This window comes from Carassius auratus, chromosome 15, assembly GCF_003368295.1.
Source record: "Carassius auratus strain Wakin chromosome 15, ASM336829v1, whole genome shotgun sequence".
Taxonomy (NCBI): domain Eukaryota; kingdom Metazoa; phylum Chordata; class Actinopteri; order Cypriniformes; family Cyprinidae; genus Carassius; species Carassius auratus.
In genome coordinates this window covers 25,256,265-25,272,543 of record NC_039257.1, presented here as the reverse complement: position 1 = coordinate 25,272,543, position 16,279 = coordinate 25,256,265, and the positions used below count along the sequence as shown (strand labels likewise).

Here is a 16,279-nt window from a genome sequence, read left to right as displayed (position 1 = left end):
TTTTTAATTACATTTAGAACATTTTCAGTGAGGTTTTTGTCACTAAAAATAAATAAATAAAACGTTCCGGTCACGTGACGCACGGGGGCGGCTGTGTTCCCATGAAGCACTGCGCGACTACAACGGACTCGGGTTCGTGCTTTCAGTTTACGCGCGCTTTACGAGAGTGTGTTCTGTTGAGGGAAGAACATAGCGCAGATTTACTCTAGTTTTACTCTCTTAACGTGCATTATACACGAATCCGACCGATAAAGTGGAGTAATATCGACGAGAGCGAAGGAAATCAGCCGAATTAAAGGTAAACTATTACATTTAACGTTACGCGGATTGTTTCTGAAGTGTCAGTTCCTCAGATCCATTATTATCGTTAGAAGTTCAATAATTAACTTTCACATCAAGCGTTTAGAAACGACGACATATTTATATAATGTGAACTAATTTAAGCCGATTCTATTGAAATGACGATAGATAATGATTAGGTAGTTATTATACTGAAGCTGTATGTAAGTTAACATTTCTAATTATTTATTTAAAGTGGGTGTGTTAGTTAATACTCGTGTGGTTTATTATTCTTCTGTTGTTGTGTGTCTGAGGGAAGAACACATCGCTGTCATGTCGGGTATAAAGCTGTTAGTATATTCGCGTTATTATTGGACGCAAAGCATCTTGGTGTAACGTCAATGTTGGTGTTTAAAAACTCCGGTCATGTTTCTGTCACTCGGGCGTCTGTTTGTGTGATAGATTCACTAAACCGGCCCGAACGAGCTCGTCTGGGGTGAGTTACTGCAGTATTCCCGAGTGAGAGCTGTCAGCACAAACAGTAGAAGTGTTGTCCTGTGTCAGATCACAAACACCGTCGTGTACTCGGTCTGTCGTGTTGTTGTCAGCTGTGTGTTTTCCTTTGTGTGAGCGGTGAAACTCCGACGTCAGTACACACACACACACACACACACACACACACTTCACTCTATTATTAAGATGAGAAGTTTTCTCCACCCTGGCATTGATTTGTTGTGATGTTGTGTGTGTTGTTCACCGTCCCTCATCAGTGCAGAGTAACCCGGGTCAATGTGCTTTCAGCTGCAGTCATGCCTGTGAGAACCAAGAGCTCGACTGCCGTGAAGAGAGCGACGGAGTCCGACGAGGAGCAGAGCGCGGCCCGCACAGCCCCGAGCGCCGCCGCCGAGCACGGTAACACCGGTCACTTCAGCTCCTCCGAACGCGCTGGTGTTTCTCTCCTTGTGTTCATTGAACTCTGTTAAAGTTAGTCAGCTTCTAGAAGAGCTCAACTGATCAGAAGAACCTCACGGAGATCAAGAGCAACACTTCTTCACATCTGCCTGAGCCTGACCTCACTAAAATCTTATCTTACAAACTTTATTTGTTGAAAAGTTTAATTTAACCTGAAGTTTCTTCAAATCTGATCCTGGACCACAAAACCAATAATGGGAGCAATTTTTTTTGGAATTCAGTTATACATCATGAAACATAAATACATCATCTCTCCATTGATGTGTGGTTTGTACGGAGGACAATATTAATATATTAATATAAAATCTGGAATCTGATGGGAGCAAAAAAAATCTAAATATTGAGAAAATCATCTTTAAAGTTGTTCAATGAATATTACTAATCAAAAAATTTTGATGAATTTTGAAATATTTACAGACATTTACTAAATATCTTCATGGAACATGATCTTTACTTAATATTCTAATGATTTTTGTCATAAAAGAGAAATGTATAATTGTGACTCATACAGTGTATTGTTGTCTATTTCTACAAATATACATCTGTGACACTGATGACTGCTTCTGTGCTGCAGGGACAGTTGTAAAGTTGTGGTCAGGGCTGTTCATTTTAACTGGTTACGTTGTATTTTAATTTTAAATTCAGAAATAGGCTTTTACCTAAGCAAAATGTTTAAACACATTATAATAAACAAACACTGTAAACAGCTAGGCTATTTTAGTTCCCCTCAATCCACAACAAATCCTTTCAATTAACAGTATTTAGAAAAGAACAAGAATTAAAAATATAAGAAGCTATAGCTATACAAACTACAAGCTAAAACTAATTAATTTAGGCTAAAACAAAACTGAAACCAACGTTGGGTCTCTCATTCCACACAAAATCTAATCTTTCCATATTTGCCATGTATTTGAATGCCAAATTATTTATTGTAGCCTATTTCACTTGTTACAATATCCAAGTAAAATGTTTTGCGTAACATCACGGCGGTACGATGTTAACACTTAACAACTGAGCAGTGTGTTTCTCCATATTTTTGACTGACTGTATTTTATCATGATAACAGACTGCGTTGTTAAACTAGCAGAGCTGAACTGTGTGCACTTGAGTTTTCCTTCTAACAGTGCAAGCATCTTCTCCTTTTAGTCATAAAGATCATCAGAACTGTTAACGGTTTGCCTTTATTTGTCTACATTCACAATAAAAACAATTCTTCGTTTGTAAAATAAGCCTAAAGAAAATAGGGTGCTGCTTTCTGCTGTCTGTCTCTTTTCGCGCAAAAAGTGTGAGAGAAAATTCTCTAGCGAAACAAAAAATAAATGTTTTGAAAATGTAGAATTCTGAGAAAACTCAGATTTGAAAAGATGAAAATAAGTCACCGTCATTATTATTTTTCAGCTCATGCCATGATAATGCAATACCATCTGGATATTTTACGGCTGTAATGTGGTTGTGACTCTTCTGCTGTACAGAAACTCATATACTGAATTGTTTATAATGTATAACCCTTAAGTGATGTTCACGAGTCGTTCTCATAGTTTTAACAGAAACACAGCTATGTCAGAAAACCTGTCTAGATGCAGGTTTGTAAATCAGAAGCAGTGTTCAGTAAAAGCCAGAACGTGTGTGTGATGTGATCAGCAGACACCGTGAATGAGCAGTGCTCGCTCTGGCCTGGGACACAGGTCTGATGAGATGAAGTGTGTGTGTGTGTAGATGTGTCTGATGATGAAGTGTAGATGTGTCTGATGCTGAAGTGTGTGTGTGTAGATGTGTCTGCGGGCGAGTCTGTGGAGCTGGATGAGCGTGGTCTGGAGGAGATCTTGTCCAGCATCCCTCCTCCTCCTCCTCCCTCCATGAGCTCTGAGCCCGGAGCCCCGCGCCTCATGATCACACACATCCTCAACAGAAACTTCAAGTCCTACGCTGGAGAGCAGATCCTGGGCCCCTTCCACAAGGTAGAACTGCACTCACTCAGTGTTATTGTGTCTCATACTAGAGAGGTGATGAGTGTTGTACTGTAGCTTCACTGAGACTGACAGTATACCCTGAAGTGTGTTCATTCTGTCTGAACCGTTCTCTCATCAGCGTTTCTCCTGCATCATCGGTCCTAACGGCAGTGGCAAGTCCAACGTGATCGACTCCATGCTGTTTGTGTTTGGATACAGAGCTCAGAAGATCCGCTCCAAGAAGCTGTCGGTTCTGATCCACAGTTCTGACGCTCATCCAGACATCCAGAGCTGCTCTGTGGAGGTGCACTTCCAGAAGATCATCGACAAGGTGTGTGGAGCTGTACTGGGCTGACGCTGTGTTTACTAGCACACTGTGTTGTTGTTGGATGAGAGTGCACCTGTCCCTGAAGCGTGTCCTCTGTGTGTTCAGGAAGGAGACGACTACGAGGTCATTCCCAACAGCTCTTTCTTCGTGTCCAGAACGGCTGCCAAAGATAATTCCTCCTCCTATCACATCAATGGCAAGAAAGCCACTTTCAAAGACGTGGGCACCCTGCTGCGGAGCCACGGCATCGACCTGGACCACAACCGCTTCCTCATCCTTCAGGTACTGCTCTGTCTCTGCTTCATCACTGCTGGGGAACTCAGTCCTCCTCAGACCTCTACAGCAGCACGTCATGCTTTTCATCAGGAGGCACGGTGCAAATCATCACACGCTGCTCTAGAGTTTTCAGGGACTCGCAGATTCAGACCTGACAGTAGCACACAGTTCATAAACAGCATCTGTCCACTCTACCTTCCTCACTTTAGCAGCACGTAGATATTGGTCTGTAAAGTCAAGGCCAGCCCAATATTGTGTGTGCTGCTGGAGCGAGGCAGGAGCCAGCCTCCTTCACTTCTTCATCAGTGTTCACTGAGAGCTGCTGTCATCATGATCTATCACGATTCTTTCTCATGCTGGTTTTAGTATTTTACATGTGGTCTGAGCATTACAGTAAACACTTTTCCCTATTATAAAGACAAAGCCTGTCAAGGTAACAAAAGAAAAAGAGTGGCAGATATTTAGGCCAAAGAGGGCCAGGGTAAAAATCAGGGTTCTCATTTTTTAGTAACAAAGATAAAAGAATGACAAAGATACACATCACAACTACACATAATGTACCAATACAACTAACAGTGCTGTATTTACAGGTACAGCAGGTGTATTTAGCAGAACATTCAAGAAACTGAACAAATATACAAATAAAACGCTGTGTAAACTGATTCACTGTGTTAAATGTCTTCAGTCAAGAGCAGTGAGGGATTCTTCTCTTTGTTTTGTTAACATTAAAGGAATAGTTCACCCAAAAATACAAATTCTGTCAGTTGTCAGTCAATTCTGTAATAGTGTTTCATATTTATACCACATTTACTCACTAACTCAAAAGTGGTTTTAAACCTGAATGAGTTTCTTCTGAACATAAATGCTATTTAGAGGGACGGTGAAAACCGAACAGTTGCTGGTCCACAGTGACTTTATTTAGAGGATTTTCTGCTACTATTAAACTCAAAGTGGACCAGCAACTGTTTGGTTACCCACATTCTTTAAAATATCATATATATCATCTACAGGTTTGGGACACTGTGACAAGTGAGTAAATGTGACAGAAATAAAGTTTTAGGGTGATCTCTCCCTTGACAGTAATGACATTAGGCTGCGTGTTTAATAGACGTACTGTCGCTTTAAGACCTGCATGCATCTGATATACAGGCACGGATAGGGTTTTCTTTCTACATGTAAACCTTGTGTGTTTTGACTGTATTAGCGCAACATTTTTATCATATTGCACAGCCCTTTCTAGAGCACTGTTTGGACTCTATTTGCACTGTTAAAGGGCTACTCCACCCCAAAATAACATTTTGTCATTAATCACTTACCCGTGTTGTTCCAAACCCGTGTGGGGGGCGTTAGTTTAATGATCCTGACTGTAACATCACAGTCGGTGTTACGCTGGGGTTTGTCTCTTTCAGTGGTCTATTACATGCACAAGATTTACATGAGGAGAGGGAACAACTACATCTTCACTCTGGGCAACTAATGTCCTGCATCCCTAGTGTTTTTCTTTACCCCGTGTTAGTTTGCTTTTGTCACAGAATAGCAGAGTCCTGCAGGTGCCATGTAGTGTGTGTGTGTGTGTAAGTGCTGTGGTGTCGTCCTCAGGGCGAGGTGGAGCAGATAGCCATGATGAAGCCCAGAGGACAGACGGAGCACGATGAGGGCATGCTGGAGTACCTGGAGGACATCATCGGCTCCTGCCGTCTCAAAGAGCCCATCAGTGTCCTGTGCCGTCGAGTGGAGCTGCTGAACGAGCAGCGCGGAGAGAAGGTACACTATACTGACCCAACATCTGAGCGTACGCACCACAAACATTCAGCAGGGCAGGAAACAACAACACACAACCAAACACATACAAATACACCTAATATAAAATCACAAATAACTTACACAAAGTTTGTGAACTGAATTTAATGACTGTACCTCACTGATCTATGGAACCGCTTCAGAACACTTGAAATATCTGCATGGAAACGTTTTGGTGCTTTATAAAGTTTTTGTGCTTGAAACTTGAAAATTTCACTACAACATAATTTGAGTAACTTTTTTTTTTTTAACCCTCTTGTTAAAGAAACTTCTGTTTTAAGTGCAGCATACATGAAGTCGTCGGCATTATGAAAATGTCAAACCACTTCTTAAATATCACTTGCAGAAAATAGTTTTTTGTATTTAATTGTGCTGGTTTTCCATTGTTCTATGCAATCGAGGACAGGTTTGACTGCTGCGCTCGCGTCTCTTGCAGCATCTCATGCATGAAAACGCTTTCATAAAACACGCTGCTCAAGTTATAAGTAGTTCACTCCCATCTTCTTGCATGTGTTTCCTCTTTCACTGCCCGTGTCACATCAGTTTCAACTCCAGCACATCACATGCGAGCGGTTAATCACCTGCGCTGACATCACTCTTCTCTCTTTACTGTCTTTATTGGCATGTTGTCTAACTGTTCATCATATGGTAATATTTCTATTCAAAATGGAATAAAAAAAAAAAGTAATCTTGGCAAAGCATTGCATTTGAGTGAATCGATTAAATGGTAAGAACGTCCCAGATCTACTGAGCAGCTTCACACAGGCATTACTGTCACAGTAGATTGACTTGATTTACTTCAGCTCTAAAACTAAGTGAAGTACACATGATGCAGGACACACACCACACATTTACACTCAGCAGAGCTCACTCTGTCAAACACTTTACTGGATTGCAATAGTTCTACTCTTCTGAGAAAACAGCTTTGTTCTGCTGATACTCTTTGAGTTGAGCATTAAGCACATTAAACCAAATTTAGTTTCAGAGTTTAAGGGAAATGTTCTTTAAGCTTATTTAGTGTCAGTTGTAGTTTTCAGGCCTGAAAGTGATGCATTGAGTGCACAGCCCTAGTTCACATCTGATCACCCTGTATGAAGACGGTGGTGAAGGGTGTCCGGTGTAGTAACTGTGTGTGTGTGTGTGCAGCTGAATCGAGTGAAGCTGGTGGAGAAAGAGAAGAGCGCTCTGGAGGGAGAGAAGAATAAGGCCGTGGAGTTCCTCACCTTAGAGAACGACATCTTTAAGAAGAGGAACCTGCTCTGTCAGTTCTACGTGTAAGACACACACACTCCTGTGAACATCTCTGAGTTACTGATTTCACACTGTGTGCAGTGAAGGCCCTGTGCTGTTGCTCCATCAGAGATGTTGAGTTGTGTTCCTGCAGGCATGACCTACAGAAGCGTGTGTCGGCCAGAGAAGCTGAGAAACAGCAGATTCAGGAGGACACAAAGGAGCTGAGTGACAAAAGCAGCCAGCTGACAGAGGAAATGAAGAGCAAGAACGAGGAGCTGAAGGGAGTGGAGAAGTGAGTGCTTAGATCCCTCTCAAAGCTGGAGTCAGGCTTCTGCTGCTGGGACAGTCCTGTGTGATCGTGGTGTGCTTGTCTTTCCTCTGAAGGAAACTGAGCAAGCTGACCAAGTTCATAGAGAGCCAGAAGGAGAAGTTCACCCAGCTGGACCTGCAGGACGTGGAGGTGCGGGAGAAGCTCAAACACACCAAGAGCAAGGCCAAGAAACAGCAGAAGCAGCTCCAGAAGGAGCAGGAGAAGGTGAGTGTCCCGTCAGCTGGTCTCTCTGCAGCGGAGGCTGGACTCTGAGATCTGCTGTGTGTTGTGTGCAGCTGGAGGAGCTGAGAGGTGTTCCTGCCAGCAGTCAGAAGATCATCACAGACACGTCTGCTCAGAAGGAGCAGCTGGAGAAGAAGAAGCTGCAGGAGGAGCAGAAGCTGGCTCAGGTGATGGAGAGTCTGAAGGAGGAGACCAGCGGCCTGCAGGACGACAAAGAGGTCAGAGGTTTTTTATGCTTTTGTATCTTATCAGTATATGTTTGTATACAGGTATTTTCCAGTAATCAGATGTGAGTTTCTCTGAGCAGTGCAGTGTTGAGGTGTAGCTCCTGCTCAGTCTTGACTAGTTGTGTGTGTGTGTGTGTGTGTGTGTGTGTTCCTGCAGAAGAAAGAGCAGGAGCTACTGGAGCTGAGTAAGACGGTGAACCAGACGCGCTCACGGATGGACGTGGCTCAGTCAGAGCTGGACATCTACCTGAGTCAACACAACACAGCTGTGAGCCAGCTCAACCAGACCAAAGACGCTCTGCAGGAGACGGTGGACACGCTGAGAGAGAGGAGAGCCACCATCACAGACCTCAACACCAGGATACCACAGACTGAGCAGCAGCTCCAGAAGGTGACCGCGTACAGAAGAGGAGTGTGATCCTGCTGTGTGTCCTGGAGCTGTCTGTGTCTGACCGTGTGTGTGTGTGTGTGTGTGGCAGGACGAGGCCGAGCTGCAGCAGATCTCCCAGCAGGACCAGCAGAAGCGGCTGCAGGTGGGAGACATGAGACAGAAGGTGGCTGAGGCCAAGAGCTCTCTGTCCTCCAACCGCAGCCGCAACAAAGTGCTGGACGCCCTCATGCAGCAGAAGCGCTCGGGGAAGATCCCGGGCATCCTGGGCCGTCTGGTGCGTCCCTCACACTCACCCAGCTACAGAGACTCTCTGTGCAGCACACATGCTCACGCCCCTGCGCTCACACTCCTGCGCTCTGTGATCACGTTCCTCCTGCGCTCACTCACGCTCCTGCGCTTCCTGCGCTCTCGCTCCTGCGCTCACTCTCCTGCGCTCACTCTCCTGCGCTCACTCTCCTGCGCACACGCTCCAGCGCACACGCTCCTGCGCTCACGCTCCTGCGCTCACGCTCCTGCGCTCACTCTCCTGCGCTCACTCTCCTGCGCTCACGCTCCTGCGCTCACTCTCCTGCGCTCACTCTCCTGCGCTCACTCTCCAGCGCACACGCTCCTGCGCTCACTCTCCAGCGCACACGCTCCTGCGCTCACTCTCCTGCGCTCACGCTCCTGCGCTCACTCTCCTGCGCTCACGCTCCTGCGCTCACTCTCCTGCGCTCACTCTCCTGCGCTCACTCTCCTGCGCTCACTCTCCTGCGCACACGCTCCTGCGCTCTCACTCTCCTGCGCTCTCACTCTCCTGCGCTCTCGCTCCTGCGCTCACTCTCCTGCGCACACGCTCCTGCGCTCACGCTCCTGCGCACACTCTCCTGCGCTCACTCTCCTGCGCTCACTCTCCTGCGCTCACTCTCCTGCGCACACGCTCCTGCGCTCTCACGCTCCTGCGCTCTCGCTCCTGCGCTCACTCTCCTGCGCTCACTCTCCTGCGCACACGCTCCTGCGCTCACTCTCCTGCGCACACTCTCCTGCGCACACTCTCCTGCGCTCACGCTCCTGCGCACACTCTCCTGCGCTCACTCTCCTGCGCTCACTCTCCTGCGCTCACTCTCCTGCGCTCACGCTCCTGCGCACACGCTCCTGCGCTCACTCTCCAGCGCACACGCTCCTGCGCTCACGCTCCTGCGCTCACGCTCCTGCGCTCACGCTCCTGCGCTCTCGCTCCTGCGCTCACTCTCCTGCGCTCACGCTCCTGCGCACACGCTCCTGCGCTCTCACTCTCCTGCGCTTCCGCTCCTGCGCTCTCGCTCCTGCGCTCACTCTCCTGCGCTCACTCTCCTGCGCTCTCGCTCCTGCGCTCACTCTCACTCTCCTGCGCTCCCGCTTCTGTGCTCACTCTCCTGCGCTCACGCTCCTGCGCTCACTCTCCTGCGCTCTCGCTCCTGCGCTCACTCTCACTCTCCTGCGCTCCCGCTTCTGTGCTCACTCTCCTGCGCTTCCTGCGCTCCAGCTTCTGTGCTCCCGCTCCTGCGCTCACTCTCACGCCCCTGCGCTCACTCTCCTGTGCTGTCTCCACAGGGGGATCTGGGAGCTATCGATGAGAAATACGACATCGCCATCTCCTCCAGCTGCGGCGCGCTGGATAACATCTTAGTGGACAGCATCGACACGGCGCAGAGGTGCGTCACGTTCCTGAAGAGCCAGAACATCGGTGTGGCCACATTCATCGGTCTGGACAAGGTGAGTGCAGGAGCTCCTGAGGAGACTCGTCTGGTCCCGTGTGTCCAGTGCTGACGCTCTCTGTGCTGTCGGTCAGATGAACGTGTGGCAGCAGAGCATGGCCTCCATCTCCACTCCGGAGAACATCCCTCGTCTGTTTGACATGGTGCGTGTGAAGGACGAGAGCGTGCGGCCCGCCTTCTACTTCGCTCTCAGGGACACGCTGGTGGCTGGAGACCTGGAGCAGGCCACACGGGTGGCGTTTCAGAAGGACAAGCGCTGGAGGGTGGTCACGCTGCAGGGGCAGATCATCGAGCAGGCCGGTACGTTCACACACCACTCTGGAGACCTAGGAGATGCTTCCTGATTACTGCCTTCAGCTGCAGTTTTACTGGGTTACCTTTTAACGGTTAAAATACACACAAGTAATCAAATAGAACAGCTAATCATTCAAAGTCCACTTATGTTATTCTGTGTGCTCAAGATCCTTTTTTTCTTCTTTCTACATGTTATCTTAAGGGTTTGTCCATTGGTTTAGGATAACACTATACCATTCATATTTTCTCTTTTCTGTAATTTAAAGAAACCGATGTTTAGTGGACATTTGTGGCTTAATACTATTGAAAAGCACTTAAAGTTGGACAGTTTTCATAAAACTACAGCATGCAGTTGCATCAAACAATGGTATAAACATCACTCAGTGTAAATTGTGGTGATTAATAATTAATAATCACAATTACAATTTCAAGGGAATAATTGACGAGTATGATTTTTGTCATAACTGTGCAGTCCTAATCTAAAGTGAAGAATTCTAGTATGTATGTAAACGTGATTTATCACAGTTGTTAAGTGCTGGAAAGTCTTAAATGTACCTCGAAAGTGGTTGAATTCTACTTTGGGAAAGGTATAGGAACACTGTATCTGCTTATATGTGCAAACATATTCTGCTGAACACAAACACTGCTTTATCAGGCATTACATGCAGGAAAGTGAAAATGACTGAGCGTTTTCTGAAGACAGAATATACAGTGATCTAAAAACAGCTGTTTAGATCTAGAAACACGCAGAGCTCATGTTTGTTCAACAGCATTAAAGCTGTCACATTCCCTCAGGTACCATGACTGGAGGAGGAGGACGAGTGATGAAGGGCAGGATGGGCTCCTCGGTCTGCGCTGATGTCACTCAGGACCAGGTCAGGGCACATGATCACTTCACTTCCAGATGCTCTAGCACTTTTAAAGCTCTTACTATGTGCAATTTAATATTTTGTGTGTGTGTGATTGTGTGCAGCTGGATAAGATGGAGCGTGATCTGAACCGAGAGCTGACGCAGCTGCAGGACTGGCAGCAGAGGAAACACCAGCTGGAGGAGAAGCTGCTCAGAGCCAGACGAGAGCTCAGAGACATGAAGAACACACTGGAGAAGTACACCGCCAGCATCCAGGTGCGTGTGTGTGTGAGAGAGAGAGTGTGTGTGTGTGAGCCTGCTGTGAACTGTGCGTGTGTGTTCCAGAGCCTGGCCGAGCAGGAGCTTCATCTCAAGACTCAGATCAAAGACCTGGAGGCCAAGGTCATCTCTGCTGCTCCTGATAAAGCCAAGCAGAAGCAGATGGAGAAGAGCCTGGAGCTCTACAGGAAAGGTCTGTTTCTCCATCTGCTTCAGTGTCATGTGTGGGCCGGTCGATCGGGCGGCTCTTGATGTAGTAATGATGTGTGTTTCTCGTGAAGACTTTGAGGCAGCGTCCACTAAAGCAGGAAAGGTGGAGGCGGAGGTGAAGAGGCTGCACACGCTCATCGTGGACATCAACAGCCATAAGCTGAAGAACCAGCAGGACAAACTGGACCAGATCAACTCTCAGCTGGACGAGTGCTCCTCAGCCATCACCAAAGCCCAGGTGGCCATCAAGACTGCTGGACGGTCAGTGACCACAAACACTCACACTATCAGTATTCTAGACCGCTCGAGTCACGGCTACACCGAGCTGGGTGTAGACCCTCAGATAGATGAGGGAGATGACAAGAGCTCTTCCACCTTTATTTGACTTGTTCTGAAAACGGTTTGTGAAGTGTGTGTCGTCCTCTGGTGTGCTAGTAACCTGAAGAAGTGTGAGGACGGCGTGTGTCAGCTGGAGAAGGAGCTGGCAGAGAATGAGAAGCTGACGGAGGAGCTGACGGAGCAGCTGAAGAAGCTGGAGGAGGCGGCAGGAGAGATCATGCAGACGTACCAGCAGGCCGAGGTGTGTGTGTGTGTGTGTGTGTGTGTGTGTCAGACGCCGCTGCACACACTGACCTGACCTGACTCTCTCTCTCTCTCTCTCTGTGTGTGTGTGTGTGTGTGTGTGTGTGTGTGTGTGTGTGTGTGTGTGTGTCAGCCGCCGCTGCACACACAGACCTGACTCTCTCTCTCTCTCTGTCTCTGTGCAGGAGGCTCTGCCCGAGCTCCAGGAGCAGCAGCGAGGAGTGCTGCAGCAGATCAAGGCTCTACAGGAGCAGGAGCACGTGCTGCAGAAGGAGTCTCTGAGCGTGCGGCTGAAGGTGGAGCACATCGACACCGCCATCACGGAGTGCCACAGCAAGATCAAACACTGGGAGAAAGAGGTACTGAGCATCCTGTGCTGATGTGTTTGAGTGCTCCTGGTCTTCTGTCTGCGCTCACAGTCAGTCCTGTGTGTTTTAGGCCAGCAGGCTCTCTCTGCACCCCATCGATGGAGCTCCAGAAGAAGAGCTGCCTGCACTGAGCCCAGAGCAGCTGGAAGACATCTCCAATCCAGACGTCATCAAGAACCAGATCGCTCTGCTGGAGGACCGCTGCTCCAACATGAAGCCCAACCTGGGAGCCATCGCTGAGTTCAAGAAGAAGGTGCTTGAGATCCACCGCTGCGGCCCGCTGGTGATGACTGGGTCAGCCGGCTGACTGTGTGTGTGTGTGTGTGTGTGCAGGAGGAGCTGTATCTGCAGCGGGTGGCCGAGCTCGATGACATCACCACACAGAGAGACTCCTTCAAGAGAGGCTGCGAGGACCTGCGCAAGCAGAGGCTGCACGAGTTCATGGCTGGATTCAACATCATCACCAACAAGCTGAAGGAGAACTACCAGATGCTAACGCTAGGAGGAGACGCCGAGCTGGAGCTGGTGGACAGTCTGGACCCCTTCTCCGAGGGCATCATGTTCAGGTGTGTGTGTGTGTGTGTGTGTGTGTGTGTGTAGCCAGCTGTTAATGCTGCAGTAGCTGCACAGATTTTAACGCACTAGTAGGGCTAGTGCTGCACGATCAGCTGGATAAAGTAAAGCTGGATCTGTGATTAGTAGTAAATCTCCATCACCTGTTCTCAGATGGAGCACAATTTACTCCACAGAGCCTTAGTTCACTGACAGATTACACAAAAAATTCATTGTACAATTATGATATCGTGGTGATAATGACAGGTGTTTGTGTTCCTTCTGAGTGAACTACAGCTCTCTGTAGCAAATGCTGCAATAACTTCATCATGGTATCCTTTCAAATGTTAAAGTTGTCACAGTCATTGCATGCTTTACATGTGTTGCCCCGCCCCCGGAAAAAAGTTCAGGTTCAGGTTTTTTTTTTTGCTTTAACCCCTGTTATAGGCCGCCTAATAAAAATAATAAGTTATTATTATTATTATTATTATTATTATTATTATTATTATTATTAATAATAAGTGAATAGGAGAATGAGTCTAATATGGTCTTGACTATGGACAGAGACATCTGCTGGTTGAATCAGTCAAAGCAGTTAAATCCTCTGTTTATTCAGCTGCAGCGATGGGTTTCTTCTTCGAGGCATATTTTGAGTTTGTCTCCTTCAGATGGAGATTTACTGCTGACCACAGAACCGTGCTTCACTGAAAGAGATGCATGACTATCACAGCTTCTGTTCTGTCTAATGTTCAAGTCCCTGTCAAATCAATATTACATTATCAATAATCCAGTGTGCTCCAAAACAGTCACAAAATTTGCATTTTGAAGATATATTTTTTGATGTCACCTCTTCAGCTCCTCGTTAAATCTTCTGACCAATCAGATGCTGTCTAGACTCTGAAGCCCGTGCACTATAAATAGACTGAGATTGGTCACGTATTCACGGGATAGGGAACAGGTGTGATTTAGTCTACTGCACATACTGAAGCACAGTGACTTCACCCTCTGCTGCATCACTATACGAGTACATCAACACATGAACATGATCTCCTGAACCGTCACTTCATTTCACCATCATAGACAAACTCAGCAACCAGATAAAGTTTGTTTTTACTTCAATAAACCTGATATTATCAATTATTAATCAATTAATCAGAGATGCTTTTAATTAAGTTAGTGAAACCATTAATATTGGATCTAGAAAATTAATGGGAAACAGAATTTGGTAAAAATAAATTAAAACTGAATTTGAGAGTAAAGTAGTTTCTGTTAAACTTTTAATAAATTGCTGTTAAATTGTGTAAGTTTCATGATTTCAATTAATTAGACATGGTTTTTGAGTAATACAATTTAATTTAACTATTAAAACAGGCTCTAGAAAAATGAAAATGGGAAAAAAAGGAATTTTGGGAAAACTGTCTTTAATCGGAGCCTACACTAGGCTTGCAAATGTTTAGAGGACATCTAGGCACTGATGACTGTCAGACATTAGCAGAGTTTCAGCAGCTGAAGCACAGAAGTGTTGCTGTAGTGTGTGTTGTGTTGTGTGTCTCCAGTGTGCGTCCTCCGAAGAAGAGCTGGAAGAAGATCTATAACCTGTCAGGAGGAGAGAAGACGCTCAGCTCTCTGGCGCTGGTGTTTGCTCTGCATCACTTCAAGCCCACGCCGCTCTACTTCATGGACGAGATCGACGCTGCCCTCGACTTCAAGAACGTCTCCATCGTGGCCTGCTACATATACGTACGTACTCCTGCCTGACTTATTCCCTGCGGTTAGGAGTCTAAACACTCCCAGGATCAGAAGTCCGTCAGCATTTAATAGGCCTGGGCAATATGATGGAAGGCCGTATCAAATCCTTTAGATTTATTCTGGATTCATTTTCCACTGAATGCACTGAACACCGATCTAAAAATACTGTACTTGAGCATTTTCTTTCTCTTCTGTTTGTGTTCACTTGAGTCAAAAATGGCTGTTTATGATGATTTACTGACTAGGGATGTGCATTTCAAGCAAAAATAATAATCAATAATCGCTGGTTATTATTCACTTAGTAGTCGATAATCGTATAATTTTTAAAAATGTTCACAGATTAAGATTAGAGCAGATTAATTCAGACATGAATATTAGGCTTAACACCGTATGCTCTAATTAAACACTAATTAAAGTGAAGCGCTCTGGTCCACTTCTTCACACCGACCGCATCCCAGCGCAGCACAGAGCGACCACAGTAAACCAAACCACACGCTCCGGCATGGTGCAGCCTAATCAATAATCAGTCATTAAATCAACTGATCGAATATTGAGAAATTGTGACCGATCCCTAATACTGATGTAGTTTTCTACACACTGTTCTGGCCCGGAACAATCTTTGCAGTGAAAGAATGGAAGCGTTTGAGAACGGACACAGATCCCCCCTCACATCTGTGCTCTGTGCTCTCACTTGTGCTTTGAGTGCCTAGGTACTAAAACATTTAAATTGTTTTAGTACCGACTTGGTACCGAAGTACAGGGTCTTTTGACAACACTAATAGAGACTGACCATCAGTCATCCCAAAGACCTGATCAGCTGACCGTGATCGCTAGACAATCAGTCAGAGAAGCCCTTCTCAATTCAGTCTAATCCTGAGAAACTACACCACATTTACAAGGAAGTTCAGGAAAACTACCGTCAGTTATACAGGAACTCAATAAACTGCTTGTCTGTTTTCACCCCTAAATCTAACATGTTAAGAACTGAATTCTCTGACCTTCCCCACATTACTGCAGGAGCAAACCAAGAACGCTCAGTTCATCATCATCTCCCTGAGGAACAACATGTTTGAGATGGCTGACCGTCTGATCGGCATCTACAAGACACACAACACCACCAAGAACGTGGCCATCAACCCCAAAACCATCGTCCTGCGGGAGATCCCCACGGCCTGAGGAACCACTCCTCTAAACCTTTTCTGTGCTCTTGCTCTTTCATTGCTTTTAATTAAAGATGCTGTTTTATACTGCGTATTATCAGAATATTATCATGCTTTTACTGCACTGCTGTTGAATATTTTAAATAAACATTAAATTTGCAGTTTTGAGTTTTGTGATACTTATGGCTAAACTAAAGCAGAATAATGTTCAGGATTATGTTTGGGTTTAGCTGATGACTGCTAAACCGTTTATTCATCTTCAGCTCTGAAGCTGTCCAATGAAATCAGGAATTAAAGCGGGGGGGGGGGGGAGTGAAATGCTATTTCATGCATACTGAGTTTTTTACACTGTTAAAGAGTTGGATTCCCATGCTAAACATGGACAAAGTTTCAAAAATTAAGTTGTACATTTAAAGGAGTATTTTTGTTCCCAAAATACCGGTTTGTCACAAGTTTGGGAAAGTGTTTTTCGAGTATGGCTCTGTGTGACG

At 46.1% G+C, this 16,279-nt stretch overlaps 1 protein-coding gene across 2 annotated transcripts; it reads left to right on the top strand.

Moving 5' to 3' along the window:
- Positions 1-118: 118 nt before the first annotated feature.
- LOC113115468 (structural maintenance of chromosomes protein 4-like) lies at positions 119-15,952 on the top strand. 2 transcript variants are annotated; one of them, XM_026283053.1, is made up of 24 exons: positions 119-298; positions 1,050-1,191; positions 3,022-3,209; positions 3,340-3,531; positions 3,634-3,810; positions 5,404-5,568; positions 6,751-6,878; positions 6,989-7,129; positions 7,222-7,372; positions 7,444-7,608; positions 7,775-8,008; positions 8,097-8,282; positions 9,581-9,742; positions 9,819-10,044; positions 10,834-10,913; positions 11,012-11,164; positions 11,234-11,360; positions 11,449-11,638; positions 11,813-11,957; positions 12,145-12,318; positions 12,398-12,580; positions 12,661-12,893; positions 14,436-14,619; positions 15,646-15,952. In XM_026283053.1, exons 2-24 carry the CDS (start codon positions 1,089-1,091, stop codon positions 15,802-15,804), a joined length of 3,846 nt encoding a protein of 1,281 aa, XP_026138838.1. In that variant the 5' UTR covers positions 119-298; positions 1,050-1,088; the 3' UTR covers positions 15,805-15,952. The 2 variants fall into 2 exon arrangements, with proteins under 2 accessions (XP_026138838.1, XP_026138837.1); XM_026283052.1 differs by having other exon boundaries at positions 120-298; positions 1,081-1,191.
- The last annotated feature ends 327 nt before the right edge of the window (positions 15,953-16,279 follow it).